Source organism: Erpetoichthys calabaricus, chromosome 7 (genome assembly GCF_900747795.2).
Source record: "Erpetoichthys calabaricus chromosome 7, fErpCal1.3, whole genome shotgun sequence".
In the NCBI taxonomy this organism is placed as follows: domain Eukaryota; kingdom Metazoa; phylum Chordata; class Cladistia; order Polypteriformes; family Polypteridae; genus Erpetoichthys; species Erpetoichthys calabaricus.
In genome coordinates, this window is record NC_041400.2 from 184,688,851 (window position 1) to 184,715,141 (window position 26,291).

The window sequence follows — 26,291 nt, forward strand, 5'->3', positions numbered from 1 at the left end:
TATACCGTTTTCAAAGGAAGTGCCTGAAGTTTACTGACATGTCGATTCGCACAAGACTAGTTTAACTTGTGGTTATTTTTATCGACATTTTATAGAAGGTAAAATGCTCCGTAATCTTTACTGAGACTTAACATGTCATCGGTAAAGTTACTGACATGAGATTCAGACAGGAGTAAAACTACGGAGGTTCTCTGGTAATGATTACTTTACCTCCTGGTGTAAAACTAATCCCATCCATTTTTCATTCTCACATTGAGCTGTTTCATGAATTTCCAGAAGCATGATGTCAAAAGATGAGCTTAAAGGTTATAGGGCAAATTGACCCTCCTGAAACAGAAACTCTGATGTTATTCCAGGAACAACAAGACCCGACAATAGCATATCATCAGATTAAGACAGAATCAACATGGAAGGACAAAGAATCTCAAAGAATTTGGGTCACTTTACTATGTCCATTGCAAAGCTTTGTAATCTGGTTGTTGACTACTACATCTTTTACTACTTCTGCCTTTAGAACCCCCTTTATAAGGTTTGCTTAGTGTACCAGGACTAGAAAGTACTGATAACCCCAAATTTGAAATAGTATGGTAGCATAATTTCGGGATTTTTGATACAAGAACTAAACATCACCTTTCCTCTTAATCCAAACCCTCTTCCCTCCAAACACGCTATTGCAGTTGTGGAATAACAACCATTTTGTAGATTTCACACAAATGGAAGTATACGCTTTGACACGATCTGAAATTCAGGATTTATGGACTCATTGTTTCAACGCAATTGGGACTTCACAACTTCAAGAGGGAGGCAGCTATTGTTGGTTGTTGACAACCTGACCACCACAAACGTCATTTCCAGTTTCTGTCCTCCTGGACCCAAACCTTCCTGTCGTCACTCCTTATAAACCGGCGCTCAACTTTCTTCTCCCAGTTTTGCATTGGATGGCTGCCTGTAAAGTTTTTGAGGACGTTAATTTTGAAATACTGCTGTCATTGTTTCAAGTTTATAATGTAGATTTCTGGGCAAGATGTTCCAGAGTGTAGGACACATGATAGAATTATCACGACAGTATAAAGCTCATCATCATACATTCCTTTCCTATCTAAGTTTGTGTCTAATTCAAAATTTAAAATGCTAGCGTCATTCTTGTTAAAGATCTCTCTGGCTACAAAATGTTTTATGTTCTTCGACTTTGACTGACATCTTATACTTTGGCTTAGGCTACGTGAAATATTCAGGTTTTTGACTCTCTCACTATGTCTAGTGAGTGTCTATGTCTATTTAGGATACGATCAATAGCTCCTGATGACCCCGATTCTCTTGATTCACTAACACAATGTCTAACTTGTATCTTAGAATGGATGGATAGTAACTTTCTCAAGTTAAATAAAGAGAAAACTGAAATCTTAGTGATTGGCAATGATGGATACAATGAGGCTATTAGAAACAAACTGGATACATTAGGATTAAAAGTCAAAACGGAGGTAAAAAGCTTAGGGGTAACTGTTGACTGTAATCTAAATTTTAAATCGCAAATTAATCAGGATCACTAGCACAGAATTTTTTCACTTAAGAAACATAGCAAAAGTTAGACCTCTTATATCATTGAAAGATGCTGAGAAATTAGTTCACACATTTGTTATCAGTCGACTAGATTACTGTAACGCACTCCTCTCAGGACTACCCAAAAAAGACATCAATCATTTCCAACTAGTGCAGAATGCAGCTGCTAGAATCCTAACCAGGAAAAGAAAATCCGAGCACATTTCTCCAGTTTTGATGTCGCTACACTGGTTACCTGTGTCATTCATGATCGACTTTAAAATTCTGCTTATGTTTGATAAAGCCTTAAATAATCTCGCTCCATCTTATATATCGGAATGTCTGACACCTTATATTCCAAATTGTAACCTCAGATCCTCAAATGAGTGTCTCCTTAGAATTCTAAGAGCAAAACTTAAAAGAAGTGGTGAGGCGGCCTTCTACTGTTATGCACCTAAAATCTGGAATAGCCTGCCAATAGGAATTCACCAGGCTAATACAGTGGAGCACTTCAAAAAACTGCTGAAAACACATTACTTTAACATGGCCTTCTCATAACTTCACTGTAATTTAAATCCTGATACTCTGTATATCTAATTCATTATAATAACTATTCATGGTGGCTCTAAAATCTGTACTAACCCCTACTCTCTCTTCTGTTTCCTTTTCCGGTGTCCTTTTGGCGGTGGCTTGCTCCACCACCATCTACTCAAAGCACCGTGATGTTCCAACAATGATGGATGGATTAAAAGCCAGAAGTCCGTATGACCATCAGCATCAAGTGACTCCGTGAGAACCCTAACTACAAAGAGGACTATTTAATTTATGTTAGGTAGAATGCCCAGAGGGGACTGGGTGGTCTCGTGGCCTGGAACACCTGCAGATTTTATTTTTTTCTCCAGCCGCCTGGAGTATTTTTTTGTTTTTTCTGTCCACCCTGGCCATCGGACCTTACTCCTTTTCTATGTTAACTAATGTTATCTTATTTTAATTTCTTATTTTGTCTTTTCTTTTTCTTTTCTTCATTATGTAAAGCACTTTGAGCTACTTTTTGTATGAAAATGTGCTATATAAATAAATGTTGTTATTGTTGTTGATGATTCACATCCTGGCCATCGTTTATTTAAGTCACGTGCTCCCAGTTTCAACCTTGGCTCGTTGTTACTATTATGTGTTGTCTCCCAGTTCCTTTATTCTTAAAGCTGCCGCCAGCCTGTGCAGTCATTAAAACTTCCATCAAGTGGTCGCGGGATGTGCGGTACATGTGGATCTACTGCCATCCAAGTTTCCGGATTTCGGATTTCAAAACAAAACTGGAATGCATCAAAAAGGTTTTATTTTATGTTTTAAGGCAGGAGCTTGGTTGCAGAGTTCGAGATATATAACTTTTAGTTGAATAATTCTATGCTTTGCGCATATGGAGCTCGAGTGAATTCTCTGCTTTGCTACCTTCCACTCCTTTTCTGATATATTGATTAAGAGATCTTCTTCCCAGTGTCGTCTTGGATCTTTGAAAGGTAGGGACTCTAATAAGATTTTATATAATGCAGAAATGGTGTTTAATTCCTCGAAATTGAGCAGTATTTTTTCCAGCATGGTGGAGGGTATGAGGTGAGGAAAATCAGGCAGTTTCTGTTTAACAAAGTTTCTAATTTGAAGATAGTGAAAGAAATGTGTAGCTGGGAGGTTGAATTTGGAACGTAATTGTTCAAAAGATGCACATTTGTTGTCTATATAAAGATCTCTGAGCATTTTAATCCCAAAACTTTTCCAGATATTAAAAACTGGATATGTTTGCAAGGGTTGAAAGAGGTGATTCTCTTGCAGAGGTGCCACGGATAAAAAATTTTCCATCTTAAAATGCTTCCTAATTTGGTTCCATATTCTAAGTGAGTAAAGCACAATTGGGTTATTAGTATATTTGCAATAACTTGCATTTATTGGAGCGCAGAGCAGGGAGTATAAAGAAGTACTACAGGATTTTACTTCTATTGCGAGCCAAGCCTGTGTATGTTCATTTTTTTGTGTCCAGGTTTTTATGGCTTGTATGTTTGCTGCCCAGTAATAAAACTAAAAATTAGGTAGAGCCATGCCACCTTCTGCCTGAGGTCTTTGTAGGGTCGCTCTTCGGATACGTGGGTGTTTTGAGTTCCAAATGAATGAGGTAATTGTTGAATCTAATTGCTTAAAAAACGATTTATTGATATATATTGGAATGTTTTGAAATAAAAAAAGAAGTTTAGGAAGGATATTCATCTTAACAACGTTAATTCTTCCGGCTAGAGTGAGATGAAGGGTTGACCATCTATGCAAGTCTTGCTTAATTTTTTCCATACAGACGGCAAAATTTTGAGATTGGTCACTATTTTGGGTCAGTCTCTTATGATTACTCGTTTTTCTAAGTTTACTTTGATTGTTGGCGACAATATACAGTGTAGTCCCCGCCCCCCCCCAAAAAACCTTCGCAACAAACCTTTATCTGTCTTCTTTGTTTCTTCCACACTATTGACTATGTCGCTAAGCATTGTGTGCCTACAAGTTAAGGGGGAATCCTGTACTCGAGGACATAACTGGAAATTAGGGGGAAGTGCATTTAAAACTGAAGCCAGGAAGCACTTCTTTAAACAAAGAGTTGTGGGAATGTGGAACAAAATACTGAGACATGGAGTTGAAGCGAAAACCTCGACAGAAGAATCTGGATGAGATATTGGGACAGCTTAGCTCTTAGCTAAAAAAATGGGCTTAGTGGACTGAATAGTCTCCTCCTTTTTGTCAAATTTCTTATGTTCTTATGTTCTAAGTATGGTTAATCGGTCCACCAAGTGGAATAGTGCTGCGTTCATCAAGTTCGTAAATCTGAAGTTTATACTACAATCACGCAGATAACTTTGATGATATTTTTTCTCCATGCCACCATGGCAGATTTTCAAAACAAAACAATGCTAATTGTATTTTTCGACATTGACGATCTTGTTCATAAAGAGTGTGTTCCCCATGAAGAGACTGTCAACCAGTGACATTACATGGAACTGCTGAGACGTCTATGGGAAATAATCAGGAAAAAAATGTCCATGGTAGTGGCACACAAAAAACTGCATTTTGTACCGCAACAGCACTCTTGCACACACCATGAGGTCGGTCAAAGCGTTTTTGACTAAAAATGATCTGGTTGTTGCTTCACATCCCCCGTATTCACCAGTACTTGCTCCCTGTGACTTCTGTTTGTTCTGAGACTGAAAGGAAGAAGGTTTGCTACCATGGAAGAAATCCAGGAAAAAAACACATGAAGCTACTAGAGATGGTAACAAAAGTTGGGTATAGGAAATGGTTCTAGGAATGGAAGAAGTGCTGGGACGAATCTGTTGTGTTTCAGGAAGAGGATTTTGAATGTGACTAAAAGGGACTCACTATAAGGTTTCTTTTTACTTTCTCGTTTATGAAGTACTAGCCAACCCGTGGCATAGCATACGCCGCATAATTATGTATTGATGGTGAACACTTCCTGAACGACACAGTTGTCCAAATGGCGTGGGTTTGAGGATCCGACTGTGAGTGAATGAAAAGATAGACCTTTGGAGAGATCAACATATAATTGTCTGTGACTGAAAGCGGGATCATCTGTGACGAAGAAGACCACGCTGGTGAAAGTTACTTCGTCAGTAGTGTCAGTACTTGTAGATTAAGGTGTAGCGAGTCTTCATTGTTGACGCTTAATATAGCTTGCGTACTGAGAAGTTCCGGAGTCACAGTTGAGAAACATTTTTTTAATGTCTTTTAAGCACAGGGGAAAAAATGAACATGTGAAACATCCGTAATGTAATAAGCCACCAAGAAAAGTAACATTGCAACAATGCTATCTATGACCCGATCGCTGTAAACAGAAGTGAAAACAAAATCGAGCCTGGTGAATTCTTTAACTGCCTTGTGGCACTGTAGTAGTGCTGCTGCTTTGCAGTAAGGAGACTGTGGAAGATTGTGGGTTCGCTTCCCAGTTCCTCCCTGTGTGGATAGCGCTTTGAATACTGAGAACACCGCTATATCAATGTAACAAAGTATTATTATTCTTATGTGTCCAGCGCTCTCTCTCTTGCGCACGCCTGTATGTGTGTGTGTGTCGCTCGCTCGCGTGTTCCTGCAGGCATACGCCACATAATTATTTATTGATGGCTGAACACTTCCGGAAAGACACAGTTGTCTAAAAGGAGGGAAAAAAATGAACATTTGCAAAATCCATAACGCTGATTTCAGTAAGTACAATGCACACGCGTTTAATTTGTCTGCCACTTTTTGCCAGCCGTCTTTTCTGGTTTGGGCTGCTTTTGCAGTGTTACCGCTTGTGCATATTAAATCTTGAAATCCTTCAAGAAACTAATTAACTAACTAACTAACACCCACCCACCCACACACACAGCTTGTGTGAAAAAAATGTGCCCGTTCTTTCATCATTTTGTTGCAGCCTATCAAAGACTTGCTGATCATGTTTTCTAGACTCAATATACTTTGGCTTTTCACTCAGCGCGGGGGCGCGCATTCATCTCGGATTATTACATCCTGCTAGACTAATGTGCTACACGGCTGCGTTTGAAAAACCGACTTATCCCGGATGAGTTTCACCGGCATTAATGATTAGGAATCCGGTTGGAACAAAACCCTGCAGCCATAGGGGTTCACCAGGACCGAGTTTGGGAAACACTGCTGAACACAGACGAAACTGACTCAGGTGAGGAGTTGGGGCGGGCAAAGTAGTTGCAGCTATTGATTATTCAGTGTTGTTTGCCTGGGTGTCTGATCTGCTCGACGGGATCATAAATAAAAGGAAAACAATGTGAAGGCAATGTCACAGGTGATCCTGTGGTATAGCGGGTCCACAGCTCCCCTTCAAAAGGCCATTTTTAAATAAATAATCATCGCGCTCACAGCGTAGCGAGGGGCGTGGAAGTTTGGCTGAAAAGGTTTCCGGATGGAGTCGTGCTGCGGGCGTTTCTCCCCTGTGCAGTGTGCGAGCGAGTGAGGAGAGAGAGAAAGCCGGTACGTTAGAGTGAGCGAGAGCAGGCTCGAAGGCAATGTCACAGGTGTTCCTGTGGTATAGCGGGTCCATAGCTCCCCTTCAAAAGGCCATTTTTAAATATGTCTGACCTGCTCGACGGGATCAGAAATAAAAGGAAAACAATGTGAAGGCAATGTCACAGGTGTTCCTGTAGTGTAGCGGGTCTACAGCTCCTCTTCAAAAGGCTATTTTTAAATAAATAATCACCGAACTCACAGCATAGTGAGGGGCGTGGAAGTGTGGCTGAAACGGTTTCCGGGTGGAGTCGTGCTCCGGGTGTTTCTCCCCTGTCCAGTGTGCGAGCGAGTGAGGAGAGAGAGAAAGCCGGTACGTTAGAGTGAGCGAGAGCAGGCTCGAAGGCAATGTGTTCCTGTGGTATAGCGGGTCCATAGCTCCCCTTGAAAAGGCCATTTTTAATCAGGCGACTGACAGTAGTGGAGTCAGGCACAGAGAAGGTCAGCTGCTGAGAAAGCGTCTCGAAGCAGGTGAAGCAGGTGAGACACTAATGAAACAGAGGCACAGGGCTTATTGGTTTTTAAAGACTGCTTCCTTCATTGTGTTTTAACCTCAGTTTTAAAGGATTGTTTTAAGGATCCCATGGGATACCCCTCGCAAACTGTTTTACACGCTGCATACAGCGATTCATATCCGCGAGAAACATGCCTCTATGAACGGTCAAAGTGGCTCAGAGGTGCATGTGGACTCTAGCACAGATGAACATAAATGATGCAGTTTTTTCTGTGTCGTCGCGTCCGAGTTGGTGGGCGTGGCTCTGCGAGTTGTCATCGTATCCAATGGTCTTAGAGTTGGTGAGCGTGGCTCCATCCTGCGTGCTTCCATGGGTGTCTTGCTTGCTCTGGAGGCGGCTTAGTGAATTATATATATAGATCGGGAAAGTATTGTAATCGTCCAAAGATTTCATGTCGAGATTTTGATGAATCTTGATGTTTTAGACCTCTCTGACTTTCTCGTATACGAAGTATAGGGAAAGTATTGGAATCCTCCAAAAATTCCATTTCGAAATTTTGATGAATCTCGATGTTTTAGACCTCCTGGTTTCTGGAAATACCATTTTTGGATTTATGTCTGTGTGTCTGTCTGTGTGTGTGTGTAAGTAAACACGATAACTTTAGTACGCTTTCACTTAGGTCAACCAAATTTTGCATACTAGTATTGGGTGCAAAATGTAGATTTCTATCAACTTTTGGACTATTTCTGTTAATCAGAAGTGGTACTTTACCTTTTATTCATGCAGCTGCAGAGTCCGATTTATTCAACTTTACTTTTATAATAATTATTAATTTGATTTGATTTGTTGTTGATGGTTCTTTAATGTACATGATATCAAAATATAATCATTGTCTTGCGGGTTACTCCTCAAATATCCATCCCTATATCTAAGCATACGAGAAAGTCTAGGGGAGATCATTTAAGACACAATGGTAGATTCTAAGGAATCATGCAATGCCTTCCCCTGGCAAACAGAAGATTCACAGTTCTAACGGTGTTGAGTTTGGCTTTCATTCCCACACCATCTCGAACTGGAACCTTGACTCTAGGGATACCCAGTATGTCCAAAAGAGGTTACAGATATTGTAGGAAATAAGTAAGTAGGCCTTCAGTCCAGTAATGATATGGCTTTACAAGAATTTCCCGTGCCTCTTGTTTCCCTACATTGTGCCAAATATGGATGAAGGAAAGTTATGGTTAGCCACCACCTAGATGAAACAATCAAAAGGTGACATCAATACCCTCAAGAAGTAACCAGTGTAGGTGCGAACATTGACTTTTTGGCCTTTGAAGAAGGATGCGTCAAAAGAATGAACCCCAAATCATTTATTTACAAAACACATTGTAGAATTCTAGACTTCATTGATAGTTATTAAATATGAGTAAATCATTCCAATCCTACCTTTGCTTGGGATTCGGCTGATGAAACTTCAACGACTTTATTCCTATTTATCTTCGATTTTATGAATCCCTCAACCCGCTCATTGTACTTCATGAAGATCACATAAGCAGTGTAAGACATCAACAGAAGTGTGCTTTCATACCAGTTGATGACGTTATCCAAAAAGAAGATGATTAACATGATCAAGTCAATGATATAAAAAGACACATCTCTGAAAAGTGGCCACCAGGTGAGGTTGAGAATCTCTTTGGAAAACAAAGCACACATTCCGATTACAAAGAGGATGTTGAACACTGCAGATCCAACGATTGTCCCAATGCCAACGTTACTGTGGGAGATGAACACCCCAATGATCGAAGTGAAGAGCTCCGGAGCAGAGCCTCCAGCCGCCATGAAGGTTGCTCCAGCTACATCATCAGAGATGGCAAATTTCTCAATGATGACAGTCAGTGATGGTACAAAAAATTCATCACATACTATGGCTAAGGCTATGAACATGTACACCATCCCGATCATATGCAGAATTACGGCACCCCTTTTCCTCTCCTCCAGGCTGAAGAGATCTTCTGGGTACTCGCCTTGACTGACTGCTTCACTTCTGTTGTCTTCCGCTTTCCTTTTCATCGCAACGGGTAAGTCCTTGGAAATATTCCCCTCCCTTTCCTCTTCAGTACCCAGCAGAGTCCTATGTTGTACGGGAATTGACTGTGGGATGATGGGACTGCTAAAAAGTTCAGTGTTGTAATTTGTGGTCCAAGTAAAGGCACTAAAGAAACAGGAAAATGCGCTTATTGCTGCCAGGCTCAAGAGAAGCCCCAGAACACGCAGCGGGTGCAGTTTTCTTCTGACATGCCGGTATCTCCTGCACCTTAACGAATGCATATTCTGGAAGGAGTTTTTCACCCAGACTTTGTCAGACTTGAGCAGATTTAAATGCATTGCTGTGAGTGGGATCTTCAGCAGTTGGCTGGCGGACTTTGCTGTTTAAGTTCAAGGGCAGTGCATTATGGGTTGCTGATCCTGGGTGTTCTTGTTCCAGATTTTGCCAAAAGGGTACTTTTCCTCATAATAACCTTTTAAAAGAAGCACACAAGACAGTTATTCAGTACAGTGAAGGGAATAAACTCAATGAAACAACGTCTGAAAACTGAGACGGCACACTGCAATGTGTGTGCACGAACGTCTCAGTTCTAAATGGCACATGAGCAGAATATGTATGTAACAAATTAGAGTCAGCATTACATGTTCTATAATAGTGACCTTTATAATTGAAACATATAAGCAACAATAAATTCAATCAAACTGTGTATAACTGAGCTCTTCTGCATTGTTGGCTGTCTTTCTTTTTTACTTTTATTTTCAATAAATTCCATACCGCTGTAGCTTCTTCTTCTTAAAAAATGTTTAGTGCGATAAAAGATCAGTCTTCTGTGAACGCCATTTAATTACTGAGGTACCTGCAGTACAGCGTTAATCAAACCCATAAAAGTCACATTCTAATAGGGAGATCTTCAGTTCTAGTTTAAAAACCATCATGACACGTATTCCCAAAACAACGCCGCTGTTTACTCTGCGTGACCAGCATTAACGACGAGCACTCGAGTCTAAGAAGAGGAGGAAAGTGTGCCGCAGATGGGAGAAATTCTAGAACGGCTTATAAATCATGAAAAATTAGTAAGAGAGAAAAGTCTTATAGTGCCTTCCGCTATCTATCTATCTATCTTATAGTGCCTTTCACACTATCTATCATTATATAGTGCCTTTCATATCTATCTATCTATTTATCTATCATTACATATTGCCTTTCATGTCTATCTATCTATCTATCTATCATTACATAGTGCCTTTCATATCTATCTATCTATCTATCTTATAGTACCTTTCACACTATCTACAATTATATAGTGCCTTTCATATCTATCTATCTATCTATCTTATAGTACCTTTCACACTATCTACAATTATATAGTGCCTTTCATATCTATCTATCTATCTATCTATCTATCTATCTATCTATCTATCTATCTATCTATCTATCTATCTATCTATCTTATAGTGCCTTTCACATTATCCATCTATTATATAGTGCCTTTAACACTATCTGTCATTATATACTGCCTTTCACACTATCTACAATTATTTAGTGCCTTTCATATCTATCTATCTATCCTATATAGTGCCATACATTTTTTATTGTATATAGCACTATGTATATTTATGTACTGTATATAGTGCCTTGTATATATACCTGTCATTTATAGTGACATTTCTATCTATCAATGTATTTATATATAGTGCCTTGCATTTCTATTTATTGTATATAGTGTCTTGCATATTTATCTGTTGTACATAATACCTTAAATATCTATCTCTGTCATCTATCATATACAGTGTCGTGCATGTATATCTATTGAATATGGTGCCTTGCATAACTATCCATTATATATAGTATCTTGAATATCCGTTTTATATAGCAATGTTTCTATTGATTCTATATAGTACCTTGCATCTTTGTATTGTAAATAACACCTTTATATACATCTACTCTAAATAGTACTTGAATATATGTCTTCTATAATGTCTATCTATTATATAGTGCCTTTCATATCTACCTACCTACTTACCTACCTATCTATCTATCATCTATTTATATGCAATGTATATATTGTGTGTATTATCTTAAATATCTATCAATTCTATATAGTGCCTGACATTTGCATATAGCACCTTCATATCTGCTGCATATGGTACGTTGAATTTATCTGCCTTATACAGTCACTTTTTTTATCTATCTATCTATATAAATATACTGCATATATATAGATACTATATATAGTCTTGCATATCTGTCTTCCATAAGAAGGGGCCTGAGTTGCCTCGAAAGCTTGCATATTGTAATCTTTTTAAGTTAGCCAATTAAAGGTGTCATTTTGCTTGACTTTTCACTGTGTTCCACAGTCACTTTTCTGTTTGACTATCTTATATCATGCCTTGCATATCTATTTTACATCATTTTTGTATATTTCTCTATTGTATATTGTGCCAGAATTCCTGTCTTTTAATAGTGAATTTCTATATAACACCTTCCTTAGCTTTCTATTTTATCTAGAATGTTCAAATTCATCCATTTTCAGAAGCACATTAATGCAAGGATAAGGCAAATACAAGGCAAAAAGCCACACTGCCATTTACACCATTTAGACAGATATGAAAGGCACTATAAAATAATAAGAATTGCAGTTGAGTGACTCCCCACTTGAAAAATCTGGTTTTGAATATATGCTACTTGAACACGTGTTCAGTAGGTGTTTAATGCGTTAATGTAAATCTATCTATCTAACTTTAAGCATGCTTGATCATGCAATATTATATCGCTGTCATGTGACGATTGCTAATAATAAACTTTTCTTCCAGCACCAGTAACGCCTATACATTTATGATGTTATACACAGTGAAATTTGTACGTCCTTTCTAAAATGATGACTATACAGTACGTTTTGCTATTGTCGTCAGTGCACATAGGATCTGGTGACTAAATTAAAGATTTGGCGACTAAATTCCCAGATTGTCGAGTTTTATCAGTCCACCCGAGGCTTTTAACATTGCTAGCTCGCCCCTCCTAATTCTGTTCGGGGTACAAAAATAGCCGCGTGCCCCTTACACAATCCGTGCACATGCAAAAGCAGATCAGTTACAAGTAATGCCGTCCACCTGGTTTAACCCTTTAATCCTTCGGCAAATAATAGAAACCAACTAATCAGGCAGCTCTGTACAAGACGTTTCCTCGCTTAGCGGGCATGTTTCTTCTCCCTAAAGTTTACGCCTTTTCTCTCTCGGATTTTGTGTCCGATTGTGGAGGACACGTCAACCTTGATGAAGCCCTGAGAAGTCGAGCACTGAGAAAGGCGGACCGCGAATTTTGTACGAAGTTTATGAAGATTTGGGGAAGCCGCTATACATTGTAAGTGTCCATTAGCTACCCATATATTTTTTTTGAAATAGTGACCCCTTATTCTGATCACCCCCGTACCCCGTAAAGAATGAGGCCATTAATTAACAGTACATGGTTACACACACACACACAGTGTATCTGAAACTTTCTATCTCTTATCTGATAAAGACGGTAAGAAGATTATCTTGTATCAGCGGGCGAATGTGTTTAATTCTTAGGCGAATGCTCTTAAAAAAATGAAGGTAATAAAACAAAAAACAGTCCTCGCAACCCGGTCCCCAAGATGCTGATTTAATACTTAGCCACTTGAGGATGCCTACCGACTTCAGACGCCCCTCCGGATGTAAATAACTTTCATTCAGGCGGTCGCCAATGCATTTCAATCAGAAGACAGGCATAGCAGAAGTGTCATTGAGCGCGGACCCCGTCCTCGGTGCCGCGAATTTGACAATCGGTGTCGCTCACTTACCTTGCGGGAGCCACTGGCATACGCGGCAGCAGTGACAGGTTGCAATGGAGAATGCAATCCTCCCTTGTGCCCTCCTGCTCTCATTGACGGCTTCTGGTGTCCCTCTCCACTCCAGCCACAAAGGAGGAGCTCGCAGAGGCTGGCTGCAGACTGCCTTCAGTGCACACGCACGCAGCACCAGCGGCGGCAGCCCCAGCAGCGGCACAGCACGGCACAGCAGCGCAGCAGCAGCAGTCAGAGCTTCATCCCGCCCTTCCTGGAGCACGAAATCCTCCCAGACTAAAATAAATCTCTAATCTAGTTTAACCATCCAAGCGCCTGTCCCGGCTCTACCACGTGAAGATCCCGTCGGCCAGTCTCTCTCTCTCTCTTTCTTTTTTTCCCTCATCCTGCGTGAACTGGATGATCCGCACGTCGGTGCTTCACTGCGCTATGCCGCGATGCGCCCGATCGGGTACCGCGAGCTTCGCTTCGGATGCAGAGGAGGAAGGTTGCTGTGGTTACCACGGTGGTTCATTTGAAGTTTTTATACAATATAATTTCAAATCGTAACATGTCGGTATAACTGCTGCAAATCGTGAAGCTGAACAACAACAAAAAAGACCGCTTTTTTTTATATCAAATTGCATATGAAACATCGGAAGAATCCAGACGAACGATCCTCCATCATTATGTTTCACGGGGAAGAGAGTCGCACCTTTCACCTGACAGCATGACGACCGTTAGGGAGTAACTGTGAACGAGGGCTACGCAAATCCACAGTCCTTGTAATATTTACGATTATTATGGTGGACTCCATACACGCAGGGGTGTCCAACTCCGCTCCTGGTGGGCCGCAGTGTTCGCTGGTTTTCATTCTAACCCAGTGGTTCCCAGACTCGACCCTGGGGAGTCTCTGTGGCTGCAAGTTTTTGTTTCACCCAACTTCCGTTTTTCATTGAACTCTTAGTCTAATTAAGTGAGTCATTATTTCCAAATTTCTGTGTTTTGGGGCCAATGTAGAAATTACAAACTACGTTTGGTAGATTTTTATTAAAATGTAACAAGCAGTTATATGGAGAATATGTAGCCTATTTTTTTTTAAAGCCGTTAACAGTATTTTCAACCTAATTTCCATTCTGCTTTTCCAGGTGTTCTGATTATTTAATTGATTACTAACCAGTAACAGCGAATACACTTGACTTGAGCAATCCTAGTCTTCATCCTCTTTCTCTGTATGTTTAGGTTGATTCGCTTGCTGCTTCCTGAGCGGCTCCTCTTTTCTCCACTCTAGCGGACCACTTCTTCTTTTCTTCCGTCAGCATCTTTTCGTGTTAAAACTGATTAAGTCAGTGTTTGTGTTCTCTTAAGCTGGCACTTAAATCTTCAATCTGTCTCAAGAATTATTTAAGATATGAAGAGGTAGGGGAAGTGATGGCGAAGGCGGTAGGAATAAGAACGGCCCCCGTACGCATGCGCCGCACGGCCGCCCTGCTGCCCGCAACAATAAAATAAAATAAAAATAAAAAGAGGAATAACCTTGGGGGGGCGGCACGGTGGCACAGTGGGTAGCGCTGCTGCCTCGCAGTTGGGAGACCTGGGGACCCGGGTTCGCTTCCCGGGTCCTCCCTGCGTGGAGTTTGCATGTTCTCCCCGTGTCTGCGTGGGTTTCCTCCGGGCGCTCCGGTTTCCTCCCACAGTCCAAAGACATGCAGGTTAGGTGTATTGGCGATTCTAAATTGGCCCTAGTGTGTGCTTGGTGTGTGGGTGTGTTTGTGTGTGTCCTGCGGTGGGTTGGCACCCTGCCCAGGATTGGTTCCCTGCCTTGTGCCCTGTGTTGGCTGGGATTGGCTCCAGCAGACCCCCGTGACCCTGTGTTCGGATTCAGCGGGTTGGAAAATGGATGGATGGATGGATAACCTTGGGGGTCAATCATCACCCCGAAAGAGGACAGTAGACGTCACATAGTGTATGTGTATCAAATTACAGGTCAAAGGTCAAACGGTTTGTGAGCTACACGTGATTTAAAATCCTGGAGAGACAAATGGACAGCCACAGTAGCCTATTATATATAAAGATTAACGGGTCTGACAATGAAGTCGTTGCAGCTTTCATCATCCCGTTGTCTGCTGTGCTGGTTGTTAATTGTCACTATTAGGGTTAAATGAAGAGAGCAAACTAAACAGGAAAAGGAGAAAATAATAGGAAAACAACAAAAGAGACTGAAACATTATAGCTTTAGGAAAACAAATAGAAATATTTCTATTTTCTAAACAAAAATATTGTTTTTCTGAATGCAGAATAAGAGAAGAGTGAAAGAGTGAGACCAGCTAATTAAATGAGATCAGTTGTTACCGATTATCATCACCGATTGTGAATCTGGTTGGAACAAAAACCTGCAGCCACAGTGGGTCCCCAGGACCGAGTTTGGTTAACACTATGCTAACCCTTTCCCTTTTCACTGTTAATTAACTCCTTTTCCCTTCATTTTACTAGCCCTGTTTTTAAGGATTCGGTCCTCTGAATTGATTCGTTTCTTCATTAAATGGCAGCCAAACAGGAATGAGATGTGAAACGAGCCAACAGATGACCAGCTAAACTGGAAAGTTAAACTAGAGGCCAATTTCACTCCAACCAGTTTCTTAATGAGAAGCCGATTCTGGCTGTTAATTAAAGCCATTATTGAATATCAGGACTTGTTGCTTGTTTTCCGTTTGTCTGCGTGGGTTTCCTCCGGATGCTCCGGTTTCCTCCCAAAGTCCAAAGACATGCAGGTTAGGTGCATTGGCGATCCTAAATTGTCCCTGGTGTGTGCTTGGTGTGTGTGTGTGTGCCCTGCGGTGGGCTGGCGCCCTGCCCAGGATTTGTTCCTGCATTGCGCCCTGTGTTGGCTGGGATTGGCTCCAGCAGACCCCTGTGACCCTGTGTTAGCGGGTTGGATAATGGATGGATGGATGGACTTGTTGCTGCTCTCATTCTGCCACAGCAGGCTGTTGATTTTCTGTTTATTCTAAGACCTCTGTAAAGATGCTTTGGTGACCTGAGCAGACCAACATGACTGAGACCTTCACCTTTCTTTATTTTCAGGTTAGCTGGTCATGTGGCAGCTTGTTTTGTGTGTCATTATTGTTTGGCCATTCATTAAGGAAAAAGAAACAAGTAAGGGGTCAATTAAAACTAAGACAAAACAAGTTAATCAGCAGTAAAAACGACTCACTAATTAAGAAGATGGTTAGAATGAAAACCTGCTGCCACTGCGGCCCACCAGGGACACCCCTGCCATACAGTCTGTCTTGGACAGGATTTCAACGTGAGATCTTATTCCAGGTAGTAACCCCATATTAAACACCAAATGTGTCCTATAGGGGCTAAATATGGACAGTCCATATGGGACGCAAGAATTTGTGCACCCAAGGATCATATAGGGCCCACATGGGTTAGAAGATAAGAAATCTGACAAACGAGAGGAGACCATTCAGTCCATCAAGCAAGTATGTCTCAAACTCCAGTCCTGGAGGACCACAGTGGCTGCAGGTTTTCATTTTAACCCTTTTCTTAATTAGTGACCTGTTTTTGCTGTTAATTAACTTCTTTTATATTCATATTAATTGACTAGTTCTTGAAGACTCAGACCCTTGAATTGTTTCTTTTTTCTTAATTAGCAAACAATAGTCAAACAAGAGACCCAGGTTCGCTTCCCGGGTCCTCCCTGCGTGGAGTGTGCATGTTCTCCCTATATCTGCGTGGGTTTCCTCCTGGTGCTCCGGTTTCCTCCCACAGTCCAAAGACATGCAGGTTAGGTGCATTGGCGATCCTAAATTGTCTCTAGTGTGTGCTTGGTGTGTGTGTGTATGTGTGTGAGGGTGTGTGTGCCCTGCGATGGGCTGGCACCCTGCCCGGGGTTTGTTTCCTGCCTTGTGCTCTGTGTTGGCTGGGATTGGCTCCAGCAGACCCCCATGACCCTGTAGTTAGGATATAGCGGGTTGGATAATGGATGGATAGTCAAACAATAATGAGATATAAAATGAGCCAAAACATGGCCAGCAAACTGTGTCCATCACACAATATTTGAAAATAAAGAAAGACAAAGGTCTCAGGAATGCTGATCTGCTCAGGTCCACAAAGCGTTTTCAGAGCGCTCTTAGAAAAGAGAAAATGAACAATTTCAGAAATGTGTGCCATTGCACAATGAGAGCAGCAACAAGCCATGGAATTAAAGAACGGGTTTCATTAACGACAAGAATCGGCGCCTAATTAAGCAACTGGTTGGAGTGAAATTGGTTGGAGTTTGAGGCCCTGACTTAGTTGGTCTTCTGTTGTCTCCCTCACTTCACATTTCATTTCTCTTTGGGTGCCATTTAAGGAAAGAAATGAAGCAATTCAGAGGAACAACGAAGAAATGCAGGGGAACAAATCTTAAGAAAACAAGTCAATTAAAATGAATGGAAAAGGAATTAATTAGCAGCAAAAACTGGTCACTAATTCAAAAAAGGGTTAGAATGAAAACCTGCAGCCACTGCGGCCCTCCAGGACCCGGAGTTTGAGACCACTGGTTTAACGAATACCTAAGCTATTCCAATATCTCACTGAGATAGTCCTCCAAGATTGTCAAGGTTTTCTGCTTCAACTCCATGTCTCGGTAGATTGTTCCAGATTGCCATAATTCTTACAAGAATAGTCAGTCCTATACATGCACTTTCCCTTAATTTCCATTGAGGTCCTCGAGTATATGATTCACCACTAAGGTGAAAGAATTTATTAATGACTTTGAGGATTGTGAAGACTGGGTTAGGTCCCCCCACACGGTCACCTCTGCTCAGGAATAAGCAGTTTAAATTCTCTGAGTCTGTCACAGTAGGACACGTCCTCAAGTCCTGGGATGCACTTCGTTGCTCTCCTCTGCACGGCTTCAAGTGCTGCTATGTCTTTCCTGTACTGTGGGTACCAGAACTGCACACAGCACTCCAGTTGAGCTCTCACTAGTGCATGATATTGTCAGAGGGGGACACTTTTACATTTTTTTTGTGCACTGGGTGGTTCCATTAGGCACCCACTGTTGGGACTGGGGGGTGAGAAGTTAAAAGGCTGTCTGTACTTATTAATGGTATTTGCTGTCTTGCAAGGGAGTCACTGCTTTGAAGTCTGGCCTTGGAGGATGTCTGTATTTACCTGGCTTGGAAATATTGGTTTCTAATCAGCATATCTGTACTTATTAATGTTTGGTGACCATACATTTTGTTAACTTGTGTTTTCCTTAATTGTTAAACCCAGGCAATTTAGATGTGCCATTGATTAAACTGTTTGTCCAGGACTGACAACAGCAGGGACTGAAGTAAATATAAACTCCTGGGCAGCAGAAGGCAGGAGGAACAGTCCACAGGAAACGCTGCCAAGGCACTCGGACAGGGCACAGGGGCTCGCAGGCAGACAAGGGTCCCTGGCTGGCACGACGTGAGGCACAAGGACGGCAACACTTCCAGGGATGGAAGAGACAGCTCCACAAAGAGACGCCGGATGTGGGTTCAGCGAGAGAGGGAATCTGCATGAAAGGACCCAACAAAGCTGACAGACAAGAAATGAGGCGTGCCTAGGTCCCAGCAACACAAGGAGCCCAGAGTGGAAGGAAAAAGGAACAACGAAGAGACGCTGACAGGAATTCAACAATTTGACTCAACTTCTGTAGGGGAACGAGTGTCCGGGGAACAGAGTGCATCCATGGACAGTTGAACGATTAAGTGTTGGGGTAACACAGTGAGCAACTTGGACTCTGCACCACTAAAGGTTGTATCCTCCAGTTCTTGTTTTTACAGACTTTTAGAGTGTGGACGGTGTATTTTCCTTTTAAAAAAAGGAAATTAATTCCTGATATGTTTAGGTTCTGTTATGTTCGTTTATCTTTTTAATGTACCTTATATTGTCTTGTACAATAGAACTTACTGTAGCTTTTTTCTGAAATTACTGTTGTGTCTTTCATTGTGTGTTTACTCACTGCCCAATTTAAAGAAACCTGTGTGCTATTATTGGTAAATTTCAGGAGTTCCCAGTCTCTTAATAAAACTGGGTGGCGTAGTCGGATATTTTAATGGTGTCTAAGTTAGATTAGCTATAAGTGTGACCAGACACCTGTTACAATATAGTCTGAACTTAACGTCCCTCGATTTATATTCTACATTTTTTACAACATAACTTAACATTTTCTGTGCCTTTTTAATAGCTTCTGCACATTGCTTAGGCAATAAACATAAGAACATTAGAACCTCAGAAATTTGACAAATAAAAGGAGACCATTCAGTCCGTTAAGTCCGTTTGTTTAGCTAATAGCTAATCTGTCCCAATATCTCATCCAGAATCTTCTTAAAGGTTGTCAAGGTTTTCTGCATAAACTCCATGTCTCAGTAGTTTAATTCAGATTCCCACAACTCCAATGGCAATGGCTGTTGATGAAACAATTTCATCTCAACAAGTCGAAATGACCAAACGGTTTAGACAAAGGAGCTCATGTTTTCCTAATGTGCTGGAATTCTATGAGTAGGCAACCAAAGGATATGATCAAAGTGGAGCAGATAATATGATTTATCTGGACTTTCAGAAAGTATTTGATAAGGTGCCACATGAGAAGATGGGCATCAAACTAAAAGAAATAGGAGTTCAGGGTGATATATGTAGATGGAAGAAGAATTGGCTCAGACACAGGAAGCAGAGGATGATGGTGAGAGGAACCTCATCAGAATTGGGTGATGTTAAAAGAGGTGTCCAGCAGGGGTCAGTGCTGGGGTCACTGTAGTTTTTAATATATATTTATGATCTGGAAAGGAATATAAATAACATGCTGGTTACGTTTGCAGATGATACCAAGAGAAGAGAATTGGCATATAATTGAGAATCCACTGAATCATCACAGAGGGACTTGGACAGTAGACAGGCTTGGGTAGATTTTCAACAGACGAAATTTAATTTCCATAAATGTAAAGTATAATGCATAGGAAGTAAAAAAGGTTAGATTTGAAATCACAATGGGAGGTCTGAAATTCGAAAGTACACCTTATGAGAAGGATTTAGGAGTCATAGTGGACTCAACACTATCAACTGCCAGACAGTGTTCACCAACCATTAAGAAGGCTAACAAAATGTCAGGTTATATAGCGCCTTGATGTGTGGAGTACAAGTCCAAGGAGGTTCTGCTCAACCTTTATAACACACTGGTGAGGCCTCATCTGGAGTACTGGGTACAGTTCTGGTCTCCAGTCTACAAAAACGGACATAGCAGCACTAGAAAAGGTCCAGAGAAGAGCAACTAGGTGGATTCCTGGGCTACAGAGATTGAAAGAGCTGAGCTTTTACAGTTTAAGCAAAAGAAGATGAAGAGGTGACCTGACTGAAGTGTTTAAAATTATGAAGGGAATTAGTTCAGTGGATCGAGACGGTGACATTAAAATGAGTTCATCAAGAACATGGGGACACAGTTGGAAACTTGTGAAGGGGAAATTTCACACAAACATTAGGATATTTTTCTTCACACTGAGAACCACAGACACATGGAATAAGTGACCAAGTAGTGTGGTAGACAGTAGGACTTTGGGGACCTTCAAAACTCGAGTTGATGTTGTTTTAGAAGAATTAAGTGGATTAGATTGGCGAGCTGTGTTGGACTTAGTGGCCTGTGTTTGTCTAAATGTTCTAATATTTGAATGTTCTAGAATAGTTCAAAGTCTAAAGGTGACTCTCAAAGTTCCTTCTTTGACTTTCCTCAGTATCCTATGTGTCAGCCTTCCTTGCCTGGTGCTTACTCCTCCGATCGGGTTTGACTGAGTAACCACAGTGAACCTGACCAATCAGACTAAAGTGAAATTGACCAATCAGATTGCTCAGAGCGACCGGAACACACACACACACACACACACACACACACACACACACACACACACACACACACACACACACACACACAAACACACACAGACTTTACAATTTTATTAGATAGATAGATAGATAGATAGATAGATAGATAGATAGATAGATAGATAGATAGATAGATAGATAGATAGATAGATAGATAGATAGATAGATAGATAGATAGATAGATAGATAGATGCACTTATGCAGTTTTGCGACTTACCTACCTATTTGTGTCCTCACTTATCCATTGTCCATCCTCATTTATGAACAAGATACTCTGGAAAGAATGGTGCCCAAGGCTCCGGGCACTGGGGCATGACGCTACCCTTCCAGGGTTTTCTCCTGCCTTACGTCGGATTCTGCCAAGGTAGGCTCCAGACTCTGATGTCTCTGAATTAGATTAAGTTGGTTTAATGAGTTATGTCACGTTAAGTAAATGTAATCAAATGTGTCAGCATATTTTACCTTAAACCTAATCTGTACTTCTAGAGTTAGTTTATTAAATGTTCTTTTGTTTTATGCCCCATTGCAACACACGGATCAGCTTTTTTTTGTTTCTTTGCACAAAGAATTTTGTTTTGCCTCAGGCTTTAATTGTTCTGTGTGCCTCCCATACAACAAAAGGTGTGACACCTCACTGGGTATTTCCTGATTTGTCTGAGATTCTCTTTGAAAGAAACAAATCTAATTCGCTGCCTGAGCGAACAATATAATCCACGCTTTGTGCTGGAAATTCTCTGGTTATGTCAGATGACAGTGGACTTGGACTGGAAAAGGCTGTCATCAGCTGAGAGATGCTGGACAAGTGGAACACAAGCAAAAGGGGAGTAGTTTAGAAAAAGAGACGGTGGAGATTTTAAACATATTATCCATCCATCCATCTGTTTGACCGTTTATCCATCCATCCATCCATTTTTCCATCTGTCCATCCATCCATCCATTTGTTTGTTTGTCTGTCCATCCATCCATCCATCCATCCATCCATTTGTCTGTCCATCCATCCATTTGTTTATCCATCCATCAATCTGTTTATCCATCCATCTGTTTGTCCATCTATCCATTTGTTTGTCTGTCTGTCCATCCATCCACCTATCCATTTGTCCATCCATCCATCTGTTTATTCATCCGTCCCTCCATCCATCCATTCAGCGGTCCATTCACCCATCCATCCACCCATTTGTCCATCTGTCCATCCATTCATTTGTCTGTCTGTCCATCCATCCACCCATCCATCCATCTGTTTATCCATCCATCCACCCATCCATCCATCATCCATTCATTTGTTTGTCTGTCTGTCCAATCATCCACCCATCCATTTGTCCATCCATCCATCCATCTATCTGTTTATCCATCCATCCCTCCATCCATCCATTCATCTGTCCATTCATCCACACATCCATACATCCATTTGTCCGCCCATCCGTCCATCCATCCATCAATTTGTCTGTCTGTCTATCCATCCATCCATTTGTCCATCCATCCTATCCATCCATCCATACATCCATTCATCCATTTGTCTGTCTGTCTGTCCATCCATCCATCCATCCATCCATCCATCCATCCATCCATCCATCCTTCTGTCCAACTGTCCATCTATTCATCCATCCATCTGTTTATCCATCCATCCATCCAGTCAGTCAGTCAGTCAGTCAGTCAGTCAGTCATTCTCCAACCCGCTATATTCTAACACAGGGTCACAGGGGTCTGCTGGAGCCAATCCCAGCCAGCACAGTGTGCAAGGCAGGAACAAACCCCGGGCAGGGCACCAACCCACCACAGGGCACACACACCCACACACCAAGCACACACTAGGGACAATTTAGAATCACCAATCCACCTAACCTGCATGTCTTTGGACTGTGGGAGGAAACCAGAGTACCCGGAGGAAACCCACGCAGACATGGGGAGAACATGCAAACTCCATGCAGGGAGGACCCGGGAAGCAAACCCCATCCATCAATCCATTTTTCCATCCATCCATCCATCCATCCATCCATCCATCCATCCATCCATCCATCCATCCATCCATCCATCCATAATAATTCTTTGCATGTATATAGCGCTTTTCTCACTACTCAAAGCGCTCAGCAATTGCAGGTTAAGGGCCTTGCTGAAGGGCTCAACAGAGCAGAGTCCCTTTTGCCATTTTACAGGATTCGAACCGGCAACCTTCCGATTGCCAGTGCAGATCCCTAGCCTCAGAGCCATCCATCCATCCATCCATCCATCCATCCATCCAATCATCCCTCCATCTGTCCATTTAGTAATCTGCTCATTCATTTCAGGGACATGTGGTATACAGTACATCATTGGTTCCCAAACTTTCATTTTCTTAGAATGAAGGTTTATCTATTTTTCTTCAGCGATGACCGCTTATTAGCAGTAATTTTAATGTAAACTGACTAACATTTTTCCCTGAATGGCACATATTGACAAATAACAGTGAATTCATACTTAACATTTGAATAAATTGTATACAATAAATGAAATACACAAGATACTCATCCTAAAATAGAGTAGACAAATTTGCTGATACCCCTCCCCAAAAAGAAAATAACCCACAATCGTCACTGAAATAACTTGAAACTAACTAAAGCCATTGGGATCCATCATTGTTTATTTTATATTTAACACAAATGGGACGTTGCCTTAGAGTTTGGACTCAACGGAATATTTCAGATAATAACACAAATGAAAATGGTATGGACAAAAATGAGGGGACCCTTAATTTAATATTTTGTTGCACAACCTTTAGAGAAAATCACTGTGAACAAGCGACTCCTAAAGCTCTCCATGAGACATCTGCACCTGCCCACAGGTCGTTTGGTCCGCTTGTCCAGGGCAAACTGCTCCAGTTGTGACAGGTTTGAAGGGGGTCTCAATTCCTTCCATCGATGTTCAATGACATTCAAATCAGGGCTCCAGAAGACCACTTCAGAATAGTCTGATGTTTTGCTCATAGCCATTCTTGGGTGCTTTCAGCTGTGGTTTTTGGCTCCTTATCCTGTTGGAGGGTCCATGACATCTGACTGAGACGGAGCTTTCTGACACCGGGCAGTACATTTCTCTCCAGAATGTCTTGACAGTCTTGAGGTTTTCTTTGTTCCCTGCACAGACTCAGGGCCAGACACAGCAAAGCAGCCCCACAATATAACTGAGCCTCCTTCATGTTTCACAGCAGGTCTGTTATTTTTTTCTTTGAAAGCTTCATGATGTAACTTGCCAAAAAGTTCCAGTTTTGTCTCATCAGTCCAAAGGACATTCTAACAGAAACATTGTGGCTTGTCAATACTCATTTTGGCAAATTCCAGTCTGGCTTTTTTCTAGGGTTTTCTTCCATTGAGCTAACTGTCAGTCAAAAAGTGATGGATGGTGCGATCAGACACTGATGGAGTTCTAGACCTTGGAGTTCAGCTTGGATCTTTTTGGAAGTTGCCCTTGGCTTTTTGTCTGCCAGTCTCACTATCCTTCTACCCATTCTGAAGTAGATTTTCTTCTTTTGGTCATGTCCAGGATGGTGGACTACAGTCCTGTGCACCTTCAACTTCTTAATATTATTTGCATCTGTTGTCACAGGAACATCAAGCTGCTTGGAGATGATGGTCCTCTAGCCTTTGCCTTTATTATGCTGTTCTATAATATTCTTTCTGATCTCCTCAGTCAGCTCTCTTCTTTGCTTTCTCAGTTCCATATTCAGTGTGGGACACATGATGACACCAAACAGTGGAGTGACAACATTTCTCTGTTTAAATCGGCTGAATGATTGATTGTATGATTGGAGACGTGTGATGTGAATTCAAACAGTTGAGGTTGAAAAATCCCTCAAATCCAGTTTTTTAGGATCGTTTCTAAGGGTCCTAACAAATGTGTGCAGGCCATTTTAGAAGATCTTTGTCGAATAAGCAACACTTGATCTCTTGTCAGACTCGCTTTGCTTTACTCGATGACATCTCATGGTAATTTTCAGTATGCAATGCAATGATTCCCAGAGTGCCTGCTGGCAGGTTGAACAAACACACTAGAATGTCTCTTGTGAAGCAAATGATTTAATGCTGTAAGTAACCTGCTGTGTGTCCCAAAGTCTTTATAGCTGAAGGGTACATGATTTTCTTTGGTAGTACCATCATACTGCAGATAACGCACAATGGCCATTGCTCTCTGTGGTAAAAGTAAATCTGTACCCCAGAAAATGGCGGTTATGTATGTTCTTTTAACATTCTTGTTAGGATCACGTTTTTGTGATAAATCTTGTGAGTTTGATATGACACTGGAGGAGTCTGGAGTATGTGATGGCAAGAGGCCTTTGAGGAACGAGTCCATCTTCATTGGCTTTCTTAATGAAGTGTGCCATGTGCAACAGATGGTGATCTGCTCGTAACTGATGACCCATCATGGGCATCCGGTCACACCCTTTTGGGTTGTGACTCACGGGTTAAGAAATCCAACAGACCACCATCCTATGCTGTCTAACTACAGTTTCCCCTGCCACCACTTTGCAGTCTTCAATCTTCTTCAGATTAACTCTTCCTCCACTCTTGTACATCACCCTATATTCCTCCCTCTTCTTAAAATACGTATTCACCACAGCCATGTCCATCCTTTTGGCAAAATTCACTATCATCTGACCTTCTTCATTCCCTTCCTTGACACCATACCTACCCATCACCTTCTCATCTCCACTGTTCCCTTCACCAACATGTCCATTGAAATCCGCTCCAATCACCACTCTCTCTCTCCCTTGGGTACACTGTCCATCACTTCATCCAACTCACTCCAGAAATCTTCATCCATCGTACACCCAACTTGCGGGGCATATGCACTAACATCATCACACGTATAATTTCCAGCTTCATAATCAACACTCTCTCCAACACTCTTTTCACCTCCAGAACACTCTTGACGTACTGTTCCTTCACAATAACCCTTATCCCATTTCTCCTCCCCTCCACACCATGATAGAACAATTTGAATCCAACTCTGATCCGCCTGGCCTTATTCCCCTTCCATTTAGTCTCTTGCACCCACAATATATCAACCTTCCTTCTCTCCATCATATCGGCTAACTCTCTCCCCTTACCAGTCATACTGCCAACATTCAAAGGTCCTACCCTCAGTTCCACTCTCTTTACCTTCCTCCTTTCCTCCTGCCTCTGAACATATCTCCCCCCTCTTCGTCTCCTTCTTCTTTTTTGGCCAACAGTAGCCCAATTTCTGCCAGCACCCTGTTGGCTAACAGTACTGGTGGCAGTTGTTGTTAACCCGGGGCTCGATTGATCCGGTATGGAAAATTGTATTGCTGTCTGCATTTTGAGCCGCCAAAATTTTTCACCAGATGCCCTTCCTGATGCAACCCTGCCCATTTATCTGGGCTTGGGACCGGCACGAAGAAACACACTGGTTTCTGCATCCTGAGTTTAAGAAACACTGGTATATATTATTCTTATTTAACTAGAAATGAAAGATGATGAAAGACTCAAATCAGTTTTATATTTTATGT

The 26,291-nt window shown here is 41.5% G+C and overlaps 1 protein-coding gene across 5 annotated transcripts in view; it reads right to left on the reverse strand.

Moving 5' to 3' along the window:
• LOC114654191 (sodium/potassium/calcium exchanger 2-like) overlaps positions 1-13,366 on the reverse strand; it is a 335,970-nt gene extending 322,604 nt beyond the window's left edge. For 2 of the 5 annotated variants that reach the window (XM_051929909.1, XM_051929907.1), the window contains exons 1-2: positions 12,920-13,365; positions 8,499-9,571 (exon numbers count right to left, since the gene is read on the reverse strand). In XM_051929909.1, the coding sequence (XP_051785869.1) occupies positions 8,499-9,437 (939 nt within the window). In that variant the 5' untranslated portion in view covers positions 9,438-9,571; positions 12,920-13,365. Of the gene's footprint in view, positions 1-8,498; positions 9,572-12,919 lie in introns of all 5 variants that reach the window. The other 3 variants (XM_051929911.1, XM_051929910.1, XM_051929908.1) reach the window with 2 other exon arrangements.
• Positions 13,367-26,291: the final 12,925 nt, after the last annotated feature.